This window comes from Anser anser (assembly GCF_964211835.1).
Source record: "Anser anser genome assembly, chromosome: Z".
In the NCBI taxonomy this organism is placed as follows: domain Eukaryota; kingdom Metazoa; phylum Chordata; class Aves; order Anseriformes; family Anatidae; genus Anser; species Anser anser.
The window spans coordinates 76,886,468-76,906,787 of record NC_139723.1 but is presented as its reverse complement, the minus strand read 5'-3'; the positions used below and the strand labels follow the sequence as shown (position 1 = coordinate 76,906,787).

General features: G+C 42.8%; 1 protein-coding gene across 2 annotated transcripts in view; it reads right to left on the bottom strand.

Moving 5' to 3' along the window:
* Positions 1 to 18,372, bottom strand: part of CCBE1 (collagen and calcium binding EGF domains 1) — a 95,855-nt gene extending 77,483 nt beyond the window's left edge. The window contains exons 1-2 of one of the 2 annotated variants that reach the window (XM_083817819.1): positions 18,154 to 18,372; positions 17,969 to 18,049 (exon numbers count right to left, since the gene is read on the bottom strand). In XM_083817819.1, coding sequence (XP_083673945.1) covers positions 17,969 to 18,049; positions 18,154 to 18,254 — 182 coding nt within the window. In that variant the 5' untranslated portion in view covers positions 18,255 to 18,372. The remainder of the gene's footprint in view (positions 1 to 17,968; positions 18,050 to 18,153) is intronic. The other variant, XM_083817818.1, reaches the window with a different exon arrangement.
* Between the last annotated feature and the right edge of the window lie 1,948 nt (positions 18,373 to 20,320).

The following is a 20,320-nucleotide window of genomic DNA, read 5'->3' as shown; positions in this document are numbered from 1 at the left end:
GTGTCAAATGTTTGATCTAGCTCATTTTACTTTCAAACACTACATTTGTCAGGTTGTAAAATTGATGCAGAGTATTACATTTCACTTACCAGTTCCATGAGGATCTGGAAAAAGTCATTGGTACATTTTACTTGTATATTTTTCATTCTATTTGTTTACATGTATAAAAATTACAGAACAGTCCCCACGCAGCACATGGCCAAGTATCCATGTGACTGCGTCACTCTAAAATTATCTGTCAGTACCTCTGAGCCCTCCTCACAGTTAGTTACCACTCACCAACTCTTGTGGGTGGCTATTTCTAAAGAGCTGTTAGTGACCCTATCTAGAACTAAATGTGTCAGTAACTCAAATATTTGGCAAGCTTGGACTTCTCTCTGTCAAGTGATCAGAATGCCTTTGGGGATGATCTGCCACTGTGAATCCGGTGACTCACAATTGAGCTGTCATTCACTCAGGTCCCAAGAACTTCAAAAAATAATAAAAGAAGGTGGAATCTGACTCCAAACTTCTGATATTTTATAATAATGACCCTTAAATATAGAAGGTCAGAAGAAAGCAGCTATAAAAGTTGGGCTGGAAGTTAAGTGAGTGGCTGGGACATGTTTGCCTTGACTTCATCCTGTGAATCCTCATTGCATAGTAAAGTCCTACTCAGAGTAAAAGTCATCACAATTGAGCAATTTCTACACACAGTGGAAAGTACAGTCATAGCTTCCCTCTCTGGCCATTGAATCATTTCAAACTTGCTGCAGGTTATTTTTTTTTCAAAGACTCTTTTATTCCTCCTGGCTGAGAAATACATGGAGAAGTTCCACCAAGAAGAGACCTCATTGTAATAGTTCTAATTGTCCTTTCAGGATCCGTGTTTACAGTAGTAGAGAAAGGATGTATTTTGTCTTCACGCACTCCTATGCAAACCCCGGGTCTGACCTTGCAGCCTCTGGAACAGAGTCACGTCTGTTCGGGAGATGATATCGCTCATGTCACTCCTGTATCAGCTTTCTGCTGGCATCGGTTCAGTTCTTCCTATAAGCAACAATCTCCCTTTCCTCAGCCCTCAGCTCATTTGAACCTTTTATTGGTGTAACTGCTGTTTTCTCAGTTATTCCAGCTTTAAGGGTCACTGGAGAGTCAACCTCCAGGTCAGCTCTTTGCCCTGTTACTATTCAGAAACAAGCATCTGTGAAAGTCACCTAAACTCACAGAACAAGACAACACAACTTTTCACCCTCCTAATAAAAGAAAATAAATCCAAAGTATCCCAACCTGTAAACCAGCAGCCTCTAGACTGGATCGGAGCAGGCAGACAAAAGCTTCTCTTTTTTTTATATGTGTCTTGAGCCATCTAATCCCAGAACTGCCACTTTGAACAACTTAATAAAGAGCAAACTTTCTGTTCTTTGAACAACGCCATGGGCTACTCCTCACAATTGTATCCCTGGAGATACTTTATGATTGATGCTCAGATCTGTGGATCAGGTACTGAGAAAAACACACTCGAACATCTCTGTCCACTCTCAAAAAAGAATGCAATAAAATACCATTAAAATCTATTTTTCCAAGAATTCCTGCACACTGGTAACACCAAGGCTGTAACTCTCTTTCAGCTTTTAAATCACGCTGTACAAAAGACTTATCATGATTTAGGTACATGTAAGAGGCTCTAACTTTTAAAAAAATAAATAAAAATTATCCTACTAGCATTCAGAAGGAAAAGTCAACACTGAGGGCTAGACAAAGCATGCTCTGCTCCAAGCTTGTATGAATATGTTCCTTGAGAAAACCTTCAATTTAAACACAATTCTGCTTTATAGCAAATATTTTCTATATTTCCTTGTTTTGTTTGTTTCCAGGGATATTTGTTCCACGTTAACAATGACGAGGGGGACAATCAAAAAGAGACGGCACCATCACAGGATGTTGAGCACAGCCATGGAAGTCATTCAGACAAGAGATAAGATTTCCCACGTTCACTGCTTTCAATAACAAAGCTGAAAGCCCAGCCAGAGCACCAGAGAGGAAGGAGCACCCGATACTGAGGCACCAGGCCATGATTTGTGAGACTGATGATTTCAAGCCTGCAGAACTCAGTCATAAAATCACATGCCCTAGTGCAAGGCATAGAGCTGGTGTCTTTGACAGCCTGCTTGTCACAACCCCAAATACTTCCAGGTACCTCATAAGCACAACCACAGCCTGGGGATGGCTGGCTTGTTTGAGATGAGGGTGGCACTAGTACTGCCCACGTGAGCTAGGAATCAACTTAGCCAACTAGACACCTGGATGTGCAGCATACATAAGGAAGAAAATTACTCTGCACACAGTTCTGCAAGCTAGAAAGAATCTGACCTATGTAGCAGGGAAGAGAACTTCTCCAAGGTAGGTTCTTGCATATAGATGCTTGCAAGAAGCCATGACCATGCCCAGACTTCCCAGAGCAAACCAGTTCCAAATCCAGAAGCCATATTTCCGTGTTACAATTCATCTAACAAGACCAATGTCTTAAAGCTCGGTACTTCAGATTAACCGTCATGAAAATAGCTGTACAACTTCTAAGTAGGACTGACTCATACCTTTCCAGAAGGGACACCACTCCTTTCCACCTAGGAACCACTTCCCTCTTCCCATCAGATGGGCTCTCCATGTCCTGTAAGCCTTGGCAGCCCTCCTCCTCACTGGTCCCAGGTCACTCCTCATTTTTGAAAGTGGATGACCAGGCTATTCCAGCTGAGGTCTCACCACCAATTTGCAAAGTAGTAGTAGTGTTTCACCAGATACACTTCAGCACCACTCTTGCCTGTCTCATTTCCAGTTCCTGTTTTTCCCATAATGAGACCTTTGCCAGATTATGAGCCTCTCACTTCCAGCATCATCTCCTGTTAGAGAGAATTGCTCCAGTCATCCCACTGGTCCAGACAGATCTACCTTACCTCTTTAAATGATATACGGAACAACAGTTTAGATAATCCCTGCCGGGGACTGATTCCTGCCAAGTTTTGACCACTGTTTATTTTCTCTCATTCCTGAAGATCTAAGTACCAAAGGCAATGATCCACCAAGCAAGAGTGTTAGAAAAGCACAAATATTCCAGTGACTGCATCTATTCCTGCGGGGAATACTGGAAAAAGTCTGACTGAGGTGACATTTCTAAAGCAGAGAGTTTTTGCACTCCCCTTTGGCTTTTCTCAGATGATGGTGGGGGCATTTCTCAGCACCTCCCTATGGTGCTTGACTCCTCAGGGGAAAGCTCACCTCGGTTTCTTTCTAAATTCTAGAAAAAAATCTAGAGATTTCAATGACATAGCTTTTCCCTTATTTATTACAGTTAACAGGCTGTGTAGCCTCTTCACCACCATGCTCTGGCAGATTGGATGTTTCAGGAAGACTCATCCTGCACCTTTGCATTTCCAACTCTGCTTGTCCCAGTGTGAAAACTAATCCTGTAAGGCTGGGGTTTCCATAGCCCTCTTGCCAGCTGCTACGTTTCCTGGCTGAATATTTCAAAAAAAATCTGTGCATCTTTACATATGCAATCAGACCCATCTCTCTGCTTTTCTCTCTAGGCTCATCAGATTGCATCACGTCACATGACACGGTGCAAAGGTCTATGAGGAGGACAGCGTGAGCCTGCCATGGGATGCTGCTGATGGCTGCTTCTCCCCTCTGGACATATCCAATTCCTGCTTTGACAGACTTAGATGTGCTCTCCAGTCTCCTGATCAGGCTGAAGTGTTTCCTACCTCTATGCTTACTTGCAGCCCTGTTTAACAAAGTTAAAAGGTTTGCAGGCAAATGAAGAAAAACTTCAAGGCAACTTTGCAGTGATCTGTACAGAACTGTGTGAGAGCTAAAGTCACACATCTAGGAAGGAAACATGCAGCCCTTTGGTCAAAACTACTGACGAGATGCTTAGATAACTAATAAGGGAAAAGAGAGGGCAGGCTCTGTTTTTGTGTTTAGAAATAGCACACATGACTCTAAACTTAAGCATCTTTTCTGGTCTCCACAATTTGAGGATGTTGATAAGTGCAGGAGGATGCAGAAGAACAGAGAGGCTGACCTGAAGGTGAGGGAATACAGAGGATCAGCCTAGCTGGCTTGTCAAAGTCTTGACTGTATTCTAAAATGAGATGTGATTTTTTTTTTCTCATGTAAGTTACAAAGTGCTACCACACACAAGAATTACCCAATCCTTACCAGCCCTATATTCCATAGGGCCCTATATTCCATACATCCATTCCAGATCTTGAAGACACAGGGCTATAAATATGAAGGGCTGCTTGCAGTTTCCAGTGAAGACACAACAGCCCGCTGTGGATCTCCAAGATTTTATAAAATTGCACATCTTCTATTTATTTATAAGCAGCCCAGAACTGCTGACTATCCAAACAAGTTATATGAGAATCAAGCTGTTTTTTGTTAAAAATAATAACAATATGTTACTCACAACCAAAAATTAAACAAAAATCAATGGTGAGACAGAAAAGTGCTAAAAAAACAGAACCTAATTGTTCATATGCAACAACTGCTGAGTTAGACAATTCCTTGTAAAACACAATCATATTACTTCATCCTGAAGGGAACTGGGAGCCACTGCACAAAAGATGAATACCAGGCTAAATCCCATTTTCACCATCTCTTACAGCAACATAAATCTGGAGAAGTTCAACCAAAGACAATGGAGCTACATCCAAACTGCATGGGTGCTGCAAAACAGATTTTGATCCTGGCTAACTTGTCTCTTCACAGGCAGTAGAAAACAAACAAGAGGTATTCTTGCTGTCTTGGATAAGACTGATTTATTTAGCACTTGTGTGTATGTACTGTCATATCTCAACCCAACTGTCTTCCAAGCAAATCCATGCTTTACCATTATAGATATATAAGGCATTGTTAGGATATTTTTAACTTTATCAGTTGATATTCTAAGCTTATTCAAAATTTTCTTTTGTTATGACCTTCAGCTATATGCTGTAAAATGAAAAACAAAGGGTTCTATGGCTAGTATTCTAAACACCTTACAAAGGGAGTGACTGACCATCCAGCTGTAGCCAATGAACTACCTCAGAGCATTTAACAGAATAGTACATTGTGAAAAATTTACTTTTTAAGAAAGACATTTAAAAAAATGATTTTGAAAACTAAAGAAATAAAGGCTTGCTATAAAAGATACAAACAAAAAAAAGTAGCTTTCTGTGTCCCTCAAAGTTTTTTAAAGGTAATATATTTAGTCTGATTTAGCCTGGCAAATAAGCTACTGTCCTCTATGTGTCTTGTTATTTTTACAGGTGCTACCAAGTAATAGTAATAATAATTAAAAATTAGAAAAAATGCATTTAATTTTAAGACTCACGCTTCAGTAACAAAGGGTGCCAAAGAAGTGATTCTCTCCAAGAGACCAACAGTTACATTTCATAAAGATATCACAAAAGGTTTCTTGGAGATAAGAAATCTGAATGTCTTCCAGTTATTGGGTAAAAGGTACAAAGGCATCCTCAAAGACAGTCAACTTTATTTTGTCTCCAGTAATAAGGATGAACTTGAAATTATTTAACGTCTTCCGTTTAGACATTTTTTAAACAACAACAAAATCATTTCTAACAGAATATAGCATGTACTTCTGTATTTATCACGCTCCTCTAAAGAAGCCTTCCTCATAAACAAACACTAAAGTGGCTTTTCCTTTAGTTATTGAGATCCAGCTGCAGAGAGCTCATTTGATACTTGACTGGTTGTTCAAGACTCAAATATTAGAAACCTCTGATTCTCTGTCGTAATTAACAGGCAGCTTGGAATGATATAAGAGCATTCATGGTCCAGGTCTTCCCCACAGCAGCCCTGTTTAGTTAACACAGCAACTCAGGGATGGAAGCATTTGATTAGGACCATTCCTGAAGCTCATGTTCTCCAGCACGTCCTGCAAACACCAATCCTGTGTCTCCAGAGCGAGACACTACACAGGCTTTTCCAGTTGTTTGACCCTGCTTTGCAGCTTTTTTTTTTTTTCCACATGCATCCCATTGTAACAGACAGGACATTGAATCTTTTGAAACAGATTCAATTTTCTGTAATTTTTCATCTTCTTGGCCATCGTATTTCCAAGAACAAAGGTCAAGATGGCATTTAATGAAAGGATTACTATGTTTATTTTGATTCTTTCTTCCAAAAAAGAAGTACTACAGAGCAAAGCACCAACTGGACAATGTGGAATGTAGCCAGAGTCTTCAGTCCTAAGATGCAATTAAGAGGATCTGAACACAGGAAAATTTCCTCTCTATTTCTGTCCTGAAGATATATTTGTCCTGCATTAACTCTTTGTCAATTCCTTTAGGAAAATTTCTTGGAACACTTTTCTTTTCATTGGAACAATTTATAACTGTAATGGCTCTAAGGTCAATGGAAATGTTTGAAGTCTCTTTACCCCGGTACTCAAAAATATCCAGCAGACCGTATTTGCAAACTAGGATGTGTAAATAAATATATGTGTACATTAGCCATCCTGCTACTGACTACTTGTTTTCTCCTGCTCTTTTCACTCTGCCACAGCTATTTTCACTGGAGATGTTCCAGTGATGTGCCATTAACTTATTCCCACTGTGGAAATACTCGGGATATTTTTGCAACATAAGAAAACATCACAAAAATCTAATTTGTCTCTCAGTGGATATTAAAAAATACACTTAAAAGGGACCTTTTTTTTTTTTTTTTCTTATCTCAAACAGTAGCATTTTGTTGAACTGGAATGACAAAATCATCCTAAGAAAACAAAGACCAGTGAGTTATTTGAAGATTCAGTTTACAGCGACCTTCTTTGCTTTAGCAGGAATGCTACATCTTAGGGGTAAATTACCAAGTACATTTTTTTTTTCTGCAACGCATAAATTATTTTTTTTCCTTCATTTTATAGCTGGAGAAATAGCCAACACTGAAACCGTGGAGTAAAGCTTAGTGGGTAACTGAAGGCAGACTTTGGCATGATACAGCTCATTGAGGAGCATGGAAACATAGCCCAGGATCCAGGAGTACAGCTCAGATCCTGGCAAGCCCATCCTAAGGTTAAAAAACCTTGCCTCCCAGGGTCATAGTGCCTTCCACTGATGTAAATCTGGAGGGGTGTGGAAAAGGCCCCTTCCAGGCACGCTCAACAAAACCGCTACTCAACAGCAGGTCAGCGTGAGGACAAGAAACAGCACAAACAAGAACCTGTCCAATAAACTCAGCTTGGAAAGTCATAGCAGAAGACTTGCTTCTCTGGTGAGATGCATTTGATTTGCTTTAACAACTTTTTGTGTTCTCTTTTCATGGAATGCTAACAAGAATTATGAAGAGGAATTCCAAAACTGATGCTATCTGGCATAAGCCCAGTGAAGACTGTAGAGCTAAGTATATGCAAACCCCTGCAATACTGTTCTGTATACTGTATACAGCACTGTTAGTACCCACTCAGGGGACCAAAAGAGGGATCCTTTGACACAAGTTTGGCTTCCAAGAATAATCTAGAAGCGACCTGCCCTGCAAATACATTTTACATACATTCATGAATGCCAAGTAGATTTCATGAGATCCTGGGTCAGCTTGAAACATTTCTGCAGGAAAAGAAGCTGAGTTAAGATCAGATGCAAGGAGAGGGTTTGAATGCACATTGAATCTACTTTGAACCTGCAAGAGTGGCCAGGATTGCAGGTCTGTATAAACAGGAAAAAAAAAGTTTGTGCAAAAAGCTCTTCACTAAAGCTGTATCACTGAAACTCTTGCTTCTCTACAAGAAGTTTCAAAACTAAGAGGAAAGAGGACATGTTAACTTGGTCTAAAGGATAACTCTCTCCCTCTCTCCCCACCAACTGTATACTGCGAACGCTGGCTGAACCTGAACTCCTGAAGCAGACTCTTACAAGACTGAAAGAATGAAAAAGTATGAAATCTGGGAAGGGTCGGGTTGTCCTCTCTTAGCTCTCTCAACCCTGGCTTGATAGCTTTAGTCTGGAAGAAAGGAATGGGAGAAACTGATGGGTGAGAGGAACCGGGGAAACACATTCAGGAGTAACATTTTAATACCTTCTCTTTTACTATTACACAAGCTGGAAGGCAAGCAGGACAAGGTAGAATAACAACTTATCCCACGTTCTCCATTTTTAAAGAAGCACAAGGTGGCACGTGGTTATTTTACAAGTGGAAAAGCTTAAAGCGAGAAATTTTCTGTGAAGATTCCAGAAAATAAAATAACAACCTATTTTCTATAAGCCCTTTCATTTCTCAATTTTGAGATTTAAAGGAGTTTCACCAATTATTCTGTGGATATGCATTTTAAGAAGTGAAGAGGCTGGTGCCAGTCTCTTCTCCCTGGGAACCGATGACAGGACATTCAGGAACAGCAGAAAACTGCACCAAGGGAGGTTAACACCAAATATATGGAAAATTTTCTTTACCGTTAGGGTGGTCGACCACTGGAACAGGCCTCCTAGAGAGGTGGTAGATGCCCCATGCCTGTCAGCGTTCAAGTGATTTTTGAACAAATCCCTCAAGTAACTGCTTTAACTTTTGGTTAGCCCTGAAGAGGTCGGGTAGTGTGACTCAATGATCTTTGAAGGTTCCCTCCAACCAAACTATTTTATTCTATTTTATAGACTCCATGGAGTAAAACATCCTGTGGAGGAGAGAGTTTCTTCAGGAAGGGAAAAATAACAACCAAAACCTAATGAGCTTTTTATCCAAATATATTATACGTCAAAACAACATTTCTCCATCTGCCTAAGCAAATATACTATTTTCCATATAACCAGCACATTATGTAATATACCAAGTCAACATCTGAGGCACCACAGAAGTCACAGTCTGAGACAACACTTACCCGTAGACTGTCTGGGCCATCATGTAGACGACCAGCCTCACCACGGCTGGAATCATCGTGCTACCAATTCCCAAGCCGTGGGCAGAGACCAGCCCAGACTACAAGCACGCAAGGCTGCTGCTGTTCCTTGCTCTTGCCTTAGGAAGCTTCAGTTAAAAGGATTTGCCTATTCCCAGCAGGATCAAGAGTTCACCAAAAGTAGCTCCAGTGACCCCTGGTCCTTCAAGTCCCTCTCTCAGCCTCCACTTCTGAACCGCTAACATCTACCAAAGACCCTCAACCCTATTTTCACCCGTTTTTTCTCTTCCCACAGATGCTATTATAAAGATTAAATAATTTTCCCCTTGTCTATTTTTGTTTGAATTATAACTCATTTCAACTTTCAAAGGCAATAATCTTTAAGCTAAGGGTTTTGTCAGAATTCCAGAGAGCAATGTTTAGGAAACAACACTGCTTTTTGATGCAGCTACAACAACATACTACACAATGAAAATTGTGTATGATAATAGCATCTTGTTGAACAGGCAAGATGTCAGATTTACAACATATTAAATGTGTTGAATGTGATCATAAAGATATTAACATTCCACTGAGACATCAGAGCTCCAGGCAGGAAGTTATTTACAATGAAATAATGCATCCAATTTGCTCTTTTACAAAAATAATTCTGAGCATACTTTTTTGTGTGTGTTTTCACAAATTTCTAAGTTGTCAGCATTTACCCATCGCTCGTAAAATATTATTGTAATAGTTTGTGTACTTCTTCAGTCATTTTGCAAGCTTCACCATCTGACTTTTTGGACTTGGGCATTTTGGTACAGAGAATTAGCTGTCAACTTTCCCCCTTGAGGGAGGGTAATGAGTCTATCAAGCCAATGTGACAACTGCTGTTTTACATTGGAAGCTATGCAACACCAATTTCTCCATAGAAAGACTTTTGTTCTTCATACACTTGCTAGCCCAGATGAATATTGTCCTCTACTTCTCCAAACTCTCTCTATTCTAACTTACCCTTGATTTATAATAAGCCTATTCATTCTCCAAGAACAATCCCTTTAAATATTCAGAGTATAGCTTTGATTTTTTTCTCCCTTGCTCACTTAAAACATTGTGTACGCACTGCCTTAGCACCCAGCCCATTTGAAAAGAAAGGAATAAAAACTGTTTGATGTGTGCTTACTACTGAATGGCTGCTTATATCAATACACTGAATATAGACACTGTACATTTCACCTTATTTAAATTCCAGTGCAGATTATCAATTAAAATGGATGTGGTTAGATCTTAAGTTCATCATCAACAACAACAAAAACACACAGAAGTACATGCTTGCAATAGCTGGATGTAAGCTAAATTTTTTATGGACTCGTACCTCATTGTTTGAACCAGGATCAACAACAAAATCAACACAGCATGGTGGAAAACACTCTTTAAGCAAGAAGGATTTTCCAAATGCAATTAAACTCTGGGAATACTGTCTGCAACTGAAATTGTTTTTCTCTTCAATTGTTAAACAGAGCAACCCTCAAGGAGATTCAAACGAATTGCTTTTTTTTTTTCTAAGCCAAAAAGAAACTGAGTCAGCACCGTATGGATTCAGCTCTCCATTGTTTGTGCATATAATTGGAACATAGAAGAAAAGGCAAAGTATACCAGCAGAATGACATTTGCTACTGTTGGTTTACAAAAGAAGCCAACAACAGTCTGAAAACTGAAACTGAGCAACAGAAAAAAAAATCTAGTCAGAATTTGAGGGGAGGTTTTTTACTCTAAATCAAATGTCAGCTCTGTTTACTTGGATGCTCAAGTGTCTGCCTCTTAGTAAATGTGAATTTTAAAGACAGAAGCACTGTAGTGACACACGGGGGTCTGTAGGAGACGTAAGCAATGCAAGCCAAAGGTACCAGCACAGATCTTCTCCCTGTCCATGACAAAGCAAGCCCACTGCAATCCCTCAGACCCCAGCAGCTCCAGCTGGCGTGGCAGTGATACCAAACACTCAGCAATGATTCACACAAGAGAAAAGTCATCTTAGGACTCACGGCACTGAGGCTGAGACAAAAATAAAAGAATAAACTCAAGGATAGGAGAATTCAGCACATTATCAACAAAAAGAAAGAAAGAAATTAAGAATACATATATCACGTATTCCCCAAACTACCATAATCTGAAATGAGATACATCCCAGGTAAAGTTTCCCTGCACATCTTTAAATCAGCCGTATGCACCACGTAAGGTGTAATGCACACATCTGCTTTGCGTGATCTGGTTGCACAGCAACTGCTGTCCCAAACATGCAACGACACAAAAAAAGGCAGGCGCCGCTAAAAGTCCCAAAAACCTGTCCCCTGAATGCTCCTCCTACGGGGCAGTGGCTTTCCCAGCAGCATATGGGCTGTCCCCTCTCATCTGGGATGTCTAACGAGCTTTACCTATTTCACCGAGGGTAGTTTAAATATTTCACATTTGACTTCTTTAAACACCTGCCTGCATCATGCTCCTCCTGCTGTCCCACAGACCTGCACACCACAAGAGCGGACAGAGATTTCCCAAACCAAGGAAAGAAAGAGGAGGAGAGGCAGCCAAGGGATGAGGCAGCCGCTCCCGTAGCTTAGCTCCAAGTGCAGTCAGGAGAACAGGCATTTCCCCAGGGTGCGTGAGTGTGGTTTTGTTTGTTTTTAGCTGATGCTTTGTTTGTCTGGGTTCTGCTTAAACAGATGGAGTCTGGAAGCGTTTAAATTATACGTCTTTGGGAAGTGATTACCTCCCTTCTATCACACACACGTATCTGTCGCACAAGCTACCAGCAAGCTGGAATTTCTCTATTTTTTTGTGTCTTTACCCATTTTTCTTTCTATCTGTTCCTGTTTTTTCCCCTTTCTCCTCCTTGTTGCTCCATATCTTTATCCTCCCATCCCTCCTTCTTCCGCCTCATCTCTTCTGACCATGACCAGCGCAGAACAATCCAGCTCAAGGGGTCTCTGCCTCGGTGGGAGCAGTAATACCAGTATTAATTACGTCCTGCTGCTAGCAAGAGCGACTGCAATCACGCCTGTAAGGACAAAGCAGCCTGACCTTAGGGAGTGCATACAATACTCAGGATAATTACAAAAGTCATATTCCCTTTGGCGGCTGATTTTTATTACATATTTTGTATCAACCACGGGAGGCCCTGGGGCTACAATTCTGTTCGTCTGGAGCCTCTGTGCTAGACGCCATGCCCAGGAAAGTCAGTTCATGTTTAACCCTATATTCTGTGGATGCAAACCATAATGCGATGCACCTGGATTTCATTATCGATCGAACCACCAAGGAGGGCACTTCAGACACAGCTCTCGGCTCGCCAGTTTTAAAGCTCTCCAAAGTGCTTTGAAGTGAACATGAAAAACTTCCGGACTACACGAGCAGCTAGCTGCCAGACCTCATCCTTTAATTGTAGCACTATCTACCTAAGGGCACCACTCTAGGTAATTAGGCAGTGTTCTGGAGGATCATTAATTCTATTGCCTCATTTGGGAGTGAACTGACTGCACCAAGGAGACACCACCCCGTAAATCCACAGCACCACCGTGTTTTACTGCGGGAAGCTTTGCTACAGCCAACGACGCACATACCTGACATCTCAGGTGAGCAAAGCATCCCTAATCTCACCAAAATTCAGGAAGAATAAAGATCTCTAGCTGTAGGACCTAGGACAGCCCACAGGTAGGTGTATGCCTGCGGTGTTACTCTTATCCAGCAGATACTCACAGCGTATCTCAGTACCTGAGAGCAGCCCGTTTCCTCAGCACTCGCAGCCAAGGGAATCAAGGCAAAACAAGGACTGACTGCATTCACAACTGTGATGCCTTAACCTGCTACTTTCTGTGCAACAGTGAGAAAAAAATTCTGGGGGAGCTGAGACAGATGTCTTACCATCATAGTAGAATATTCTGTTTTGCCAGGAAGCAACTTACCAAAGCTGAATTTTATTTATTCCTACGCACAAAAGTCTACCTGTGACAGCAACTTACAGTAAGATTGTTTTACATATATAAAAAAACAAAAACTTTTGAACTCAGAGAACACTTGTGCTTGTTGCATCTCTTCCTAAACAGTGTGCTAGCCAGCTGGCCCAGAGCAAGTACAGGTGAGGCAGAGCACAGCACACCTGGCAGGGTTGTGCCACATCGCAGAGCTGCCAAGCAGCTTGTTTCGTGGTGGTGGTTTGGTACAGAGCTCAAAGCTCTGTACCTGCACATCACAGGCTGCTTCATAGGATGAACAGATTAACATAATAAATTCTGACACTCCTCGTTTTCGATCCAAACCCCAAGTGACACAACTGCAGCTCTTCTCAGCAGCAGTAGCAGGATGCATTGGCACATTTCAGATGCTGTGATGCTACCCTGAGTGACGTGCAGACTTAGCAGCTCATGGCACTTCACCACTGAACTACGTGCAAAAGAAGAATTCTTAGTTTATGGAAACATAAGGAAACTCTTTTGGCAGCTGTGGAATTACAGCTGTTGTGTATGTTTGCTTTTCTTAAAACAAAAACAAAATTCAAAATCTTATCCACTCTTAAATTTTCAGCAAAATTCTGCCATGGAGTGCATTACCCTGGAAGATAACTGGAGACTAAGCAGTACTGTGCTCTAATCGGACAAATTTATTGTTTACAATGTTATACTGTAATGTTAATCAGGGCTCTTGCAAATCTATTAAAACTAAAATGATCAGCAAAACTTCAGAGAGCAAACAACAGCAGCAATAAGAAATGCCTAAAAAGAAAAACAAGGAGATAAGATGACAAAATGTTATCCTTGTTTACTACAGCTGAAAGCTTCAAAATCATATACCACATTTCTATTTTTCCTGTTGGGAAGCTCTGGAGCACGCTCACTGAGTATCTGGGAACAAGGAATTGCATACAGTCCCCAAGGGCATATTAGTGAAAGTGCTGCTCTTTGTGAAACAGCTACACTCAACTTACTTGCAATTACTTTTATCTTATAAGAATGTGCAAAATGATACAGTCTATAAAAATAGTAGGCTCCATCAGCAATATCAGCATTCAAGAGAGTAAAAAGAAATGCTTTTCAAGGCACGCGATCTCTGGTTAGCATCAGAATTAAGCAGGGCATAAGTATACATGTATTCTCTTCTGCAGTATGATTGACTTTTTTTTGTTTTGTTTTGTTACGAAGCATAGAACTACCTTTCATTGCAAAATCTAAAATCTCACACTTAGGGAGGGCCTCTGTAAAATACTCTCAGCTGCTAATTATCAGGTGAAGAAGCTGACAGCCTCCACAGAAACATGTTCGTCCTGTTTAAAAAAAAACAACTCTAAATCTCTGACAACCTCTTACTCTCTGCTGGTCCTGCAGAAGGATGGCCTCAGTCACTATGTGCAGAACAGGATTATACTCAGCTCCTTGAGGAACCTGCGCCCTTCACTTTTAGCAAAAGATGCACAGAATAGAGAGAGCTCACCATGACCTCAGAGCAAAATGGATAATTTTTCTCACCAGCTCAATTGTCTGTTTAAAAAAAGAAATCAGTTTAGTCAATTTGATATGCAAATTGAGCAGGAATTAAATGAACAGTTTAAGCTTAATAAAAGAAAAAGCACCTCTGTTGGCCCAAGAAGGCAGTAGCTGAAGTGTTCCTCCAAGATATGCAGATCCAGGTTCAAATTTCCACCTGCCTGATTCAGGGCAAAGGCCAGCCAAGCGTACAGGGCACTATCACAATCTGCATACTGCTTTTGTTAATTTGGGCCTTTATTTTTATCCACAATTTCTGAAAAAGAGCAAAGCTATTTATTTCAAATAAATTTACAGCAATATTTAAGTGTCTGGCATACAAAGGAATTTACATAGTCTGGTGACACAGATATTCTCATTGTCCCATCTGTTTCATGCTTCAATTTTCCTACCAGTGGTGACTGACAAATAGCTTCCTACCAGCAAATGTTTCTGCTAAGTCTCGATATTGTCATTCCAAAACACACTCACTGCTCTCTCCAAATGTAATATTTAACTTTCCTGCTATAAGACAGTTAACAAAGTGATCAGGCTTTGCTGGTTCTTAAGGAGGAGGCACCTCTAATTAATAAACTGATGGGCCTCCTGAACTTGGAATTGTGTGTCGCGAGAAGGACTACAGTTAGGATGCACAAAATGAATTGTCACACGCACGTGACAGCACGTGGAAGCACTGAAGAAAGCTGCAGCACCATTCATCTCATTTAGCATGCCAGCAGAGTTGTTCAGTAGTCTATCTGCTCCAACTGCCTTTTGCATCTGTTCCTCTGTACTCTTATGAAAATAAATACAGAGAACATCTAAAAAAATACAAATAAACCCAAGCCAAGGGCCAGACTGCACACATTCAAAAAGGAAAAATACATCTAATTATGTACAAGGTTGCTATGACCACAGGGAAAAATGCCAACGTATTCTCAGTGCTTGGCCCTGCTTTTGGCTTGGCCCTGCATTTGGATCATTTGTATTCACGAGTAAATCTCGTCAAAGAAATTTTCAAGAAATATTTTTTTTATGATGAAGTAAGTTTTTTTTTTTTTTTTTAATTGAAGTGCTGTGCAAACATGCTGATTTTCTTGAAAAATTCCAACAGGAGCAAGAAAAAAGATAAAATTGTGTTGAGTCAAGAACTCATGCTTTCAAAAACTACATTTGTTCAGGAATTTTGACATCTGACTTAAAATGTGTTCCTTTTTTACTTAACTACTTGTACAGCAGATCATCAGTAGCAGTGCATGCTGCCTTGTGCCTGGTGTGTTATGACGTGAACAGAAGTTTGTGTCATTCTGTTTAATCTCTACACAGAAAAAACACTTTGACCTAGAAAGAAATTAGATGTGCATGTCATTTGTAAATAGCTGACATTAAGTATCTCTTTAAACTTTCTCTAACAATTTAATTACTATATGATGTATAACTATAGTTGCTGTGAGATGGTAAAAAACAGAGTAGGAAAACAAAAAATGAGATTTGGTAAGAATAAATACTGGACCACCAAAATCAAGTTCCTCAGAAATCTGACGTGAAAGTTTCCTAAAGCCAAAGCTGAGTTTCTGTCCCAGCTAAAGTTTTTTAACTGTCCACTGTCATGCCCAGATGCCAAAACTGAATCCTAAGGCACCTGAACGTCCTGTGAAATGAAACCCACCTTGGGACAGCACAGGCTTGGTCAACACTTGCATATTTCCTTTCATCTCACTATCAGCTCCAACCTCCCAATATCAATTAATATAAAATTAAAATAGCCTCTGTGCAAAGCTGCTCTGCTGCTTTCGTTTGGGAGATGCTGCCCTGCTCCTGTGCAAACAGACATCATGAAGGAGCTCACAGTGATGGGGACGGAGCCTTCCTCACCCGATCCTAAAGGCTGGACCCTGGAAATGTGTCACTGTGTGGAAATCAAAAAAAATTTTAAAGGCAAGTCCTAGTACTCATAGACATTGATAAACTATTAAAACACGAACCACAACAACCTAGAGTGCAATACAGGGTTTTGCAAACTCTTGTTCACTGTCTGTGCTGATTTGGGATGGCGAATGCTGCTTGGGAACACACAGGGAGGGAGCCGGGAAAGGCTCGGCACAAGCAGAGCCCAAAGGTCAGCAGTACCTCAGCAAGGATGAATGGCATTACAAGCGGGACCTGGCAGCAGGACAGAATTGTGCTTTCTCCGCATGGTGACCCACAGCAGCTGGGGGAGCCTGTGAGGTCCTCCTCAGTTCCGCACAAAGCAGATCTGCTTTGCAGGGATGGGTTTGGGGACACGCAGCAGCGAGGATGTGACAGCAGGATGCCCATGAATGCACTGTACTTATGCAGCTCCTGTGCCAGCTTTCTCCTTCAGCAGCTCCCCCCTCTCTCAGCACAGCCTCGTCCCCACCCCAGTGTTATGCTCCCGAATCAGAGAAACGCTGGAGGTTCAACCAGGCACTTTCCTTCCCTGCAAGACCTACACGCTGCCTCTCTCCAAAAAGTGCCGCGTGCTGGAGAGCTGCTTACAAGTGGCTTCTACCTCACCTTCACAGGACGGGGAGAAAGCAGAAAAGGGAAGCAGGGAAAGATGGGCTGTAAGGATATAAATGGTGCTGAACAACAGGCAGTGCTGTAACGCTTTCCCAGGTGGGTGCATGGGCAAGGCACAATGCTGCTGCACCATGAAATTAAAGCTCTCAGGTACTTACGCCAAAGATAAAATACTATGGGAATAAATAAAAGATCTCTGCAACACTTCTCACGAGCACCAGTGTGCCTTATCGCATTTTTGGCTCCCTGGCGCACACATGCACACACACACAAGCAGTGCACAGTCAACTCCACAATGCAACCTCTTGGAAGAAGCAGCTTTCGTAGACGAAACATCTCATCTGTGTGAATGGGACTAATCAGAGGACATCAGTAAAGGGATACGTGTGTGCTCATGTTTTGTGTATATTTCTCCACAAGCACATCTATACTGTCAAGTGTTCTGGGACATTTATCATCATTAAAATGGTTTTAAAATTCTTCTGAAAACAGATGATGTTTCTCAAATACACAGTTTAAAAAAAAAAAAAAAAAGGAAAGGAAAGATAGAAAACACACGGCTGGATTCAACTTACTTAATTTGAGAGGCCTCTAACGAAGTCTCCCCCAGAGCTGGTTGCTGAAGCACTGGCTCATTCTGAAGGGCTGATTCATCTATACCTAACGTAAACGTCCCTCCGGCTGGGACGAGCCCAGCTGATTTCACCGATTACCCCATAACTGATGCAGCTCAACCGCCCTCCTGGATGTACCTACCCATCCAAGTGAAGGAAGCCCCTCTCAGGGACTGAATCAGCCACTGTCAGGCAGCACAGGGCACCCAGACCCCCTCGCACCCCCTCCAGCGGTGCCGTTGCCGTGACATTTGCAGCGCGCTCCTAACCCCTTCCCCTCGGGGATGCCACACGCGAAAGGGACACGACCACGGCACCGTTTCCCCAGCGGTGGGCACGCCGGGCTGGGGCAGGAGAGAGGCGAGCAGCTCGCCACCGCCACGCGTGTGTCGCCCACGCTCAGCCCCGGGGGGAGCTCCCGCGCGTGCCCCCCGCGGCTCCACGCTCACCTGAAGCAGGTGGTGAGCTCGCCCGTGGGCTTCAGGCAGGGGTAGCGGGTGGTGGCGATTTTATTCTCGGAGCAAACCTCCCTGCAAGAAGAAAGAAGAAAAAAGCTACTAATAAGATGAGGCGGCGGACGGAAGGGAGACGAGCAGAGGAGCGCGGCGCTCCGCATCGAGGGGACTTCACCCACCTGTCGCCGTCCTGCGGCTCCTCCCGGTAAGTCCAGGCGTGCCCCAGCGCCAGCAGCAGCAGCAGCCGCAGCGGGGCCAGGCTGCGGGCCGGCCGCCCCATCGGGCCGCCTCTCTCTCCCCTCCGCGCCTCGCCGGCTCTGCCCGCCCCGGCCGGCGGCGGGGCTGCGCCGACCGCCGCTCCTCCCGCCCCGGCGTCGGGCCGCCCCCCGCCGCCGCCAGATGTGCCCGCGGGGAGGGGCCGCGCCCGCCCAGATGTGCCGCCAGATGCGGCCCCGAGGCGGGGCCGGGCCGCGGCAGATGCGCCGCGGTGGGGGGAGTCGGACAAACCCCCTGCCCTTCCCGGCCCCGCGGGTGCGGGGAGCGCGGGGGAAGGTGTGGGGCGGCGGGGGGACAAAATACAGGGAGGGAAAGTGATGGGAAGGGGAAGGTCCCGGTCCCGGGGGTGGCAGCGCTCGGTGCACTGGCACTGGTACTTTCCAGACTGGGCTTTATCTGAAATCTGTCTCCCGAGGGAACGGAGGGGTCCAAAGCATCGCTGCTGCGACGGCTGTTTGTCCCTGTGTACGGCTGCCGCTTCCCTGCCATTCATGAAAAGGAGAAGAGCAGCGATAGACTTGGATAAAATAGCACGCCACCCCTGGCCTGTTGTATCATATCCTGCTTTAATGGTTAAATCGCCAGGAACCAGGGGAGAAAACCTGCAAAGCGGTGATGCCTTTGCAAAGTCTTTGGCCAACGCATTGGCTTTGATCATCACATAACTACCTACAAATACTAAAGGCTTTGGGGAGATAAGGTTTGCAAGTCAGCCTTACTATCACTTTCACCTGTAGCATGAACAGCCTCATCTTACAGCTAGAATGTACTCACTTATTAATATTATTATTATGAGCCAGAATAGCCAGGGGTATGCAAGTAACAAACTGTAATTTCTGTACTAAACCATCACAGAATACTGGGGTGTAAGAGGACTTGAGCCACTTGCCTTCTATTTTTGGTTGGGTCGTGGGGAGTAATTGAACAAGTCACTTCATCCCCTCCATGCCTCAGTTTCCCCTGTCTGTAACAAGAAGACTGAAATAGTTTATTACTACTGTTAATAATAGTAATAATAATGCAGATCCCCACCAATTATTTGGCTACAGTTAAGCTGTTAATCCCTTTGGTACATTGTCCAGTACTCAGAAGACAACAATAAATCAATGGACTCTTATTGGGAAAACTCTGGGGTTTCTCAGAAATTTTCCTGGACTTGTGGAACATCTGCTGTCATTGTGGTCTGCTGTATGCACTGTGAACTGCCAAATACAAGCCATTTCTCTGCTCTAAGTGCCACTGAATATTCTTTCTAAGTCTGTGCTCAGTTAAGCAAGGGAGCTCTGTATGCCAGATTTCCCCCCACCCCCGGTTTTGTTGTTGCTGTTGATATGATGTTTTAAATGTTTATTCTTTCATAGTTCCTTCCTTCTTTTCCTTTATACAAATAATGAGTAAGCAAAGACAGGATTTGCTGTCTTGAAGCCTGCAAGAGTTGCGGGTGTTTCGCACAGGACTAAGTGCTCTGTCTCTCATGCAGATCTCCCAGAATCTCTCCCAGAATCTGTCCAATTCTGAGATAACAGGAGCAAAAGCAGGACCCGGGTGCTTGGATTCAAGTGCCCAGCAGACACCTGTCTCCCCGTCATGTTCTTTACCCTCCCTCCCCAAGTGGAAAGTATCCAGTGGCAAGGTCTGAAATGGAGAGAGACTTGCACTTCTGTAACCCCTGTAATTTCTGGCTATACATAACAAAGGATTTAATTTACCACATTCCAGAAGTGGTTACAGTCCCTCCAAAAACCTCTAATTCTTTACAAAATTGAATCATACAGGAGCACAGTACCGAAACACTTTGGATGATTTCCAGTCCTGGCCCAAGTGTCATGACTTTGGAAGAAGTCTGATTTTAAAAGGCTCACTATATAGGCCTGTGATAGGCGTATTTTCAAAGAGTTCCTCCAAAACTTTTGTCATTCAAAGCAGATCTGATTCACTACCTGAATTGCTTAACTCTGTTCTCTGCTTTTGCTTTAATGCCTGCCACCCACATAGTATTGTATAGCACACTGTACTATCTTTTTAATTAAAAATATTAGAGCAGCTTACATACGCTTTCATTTAACTCAT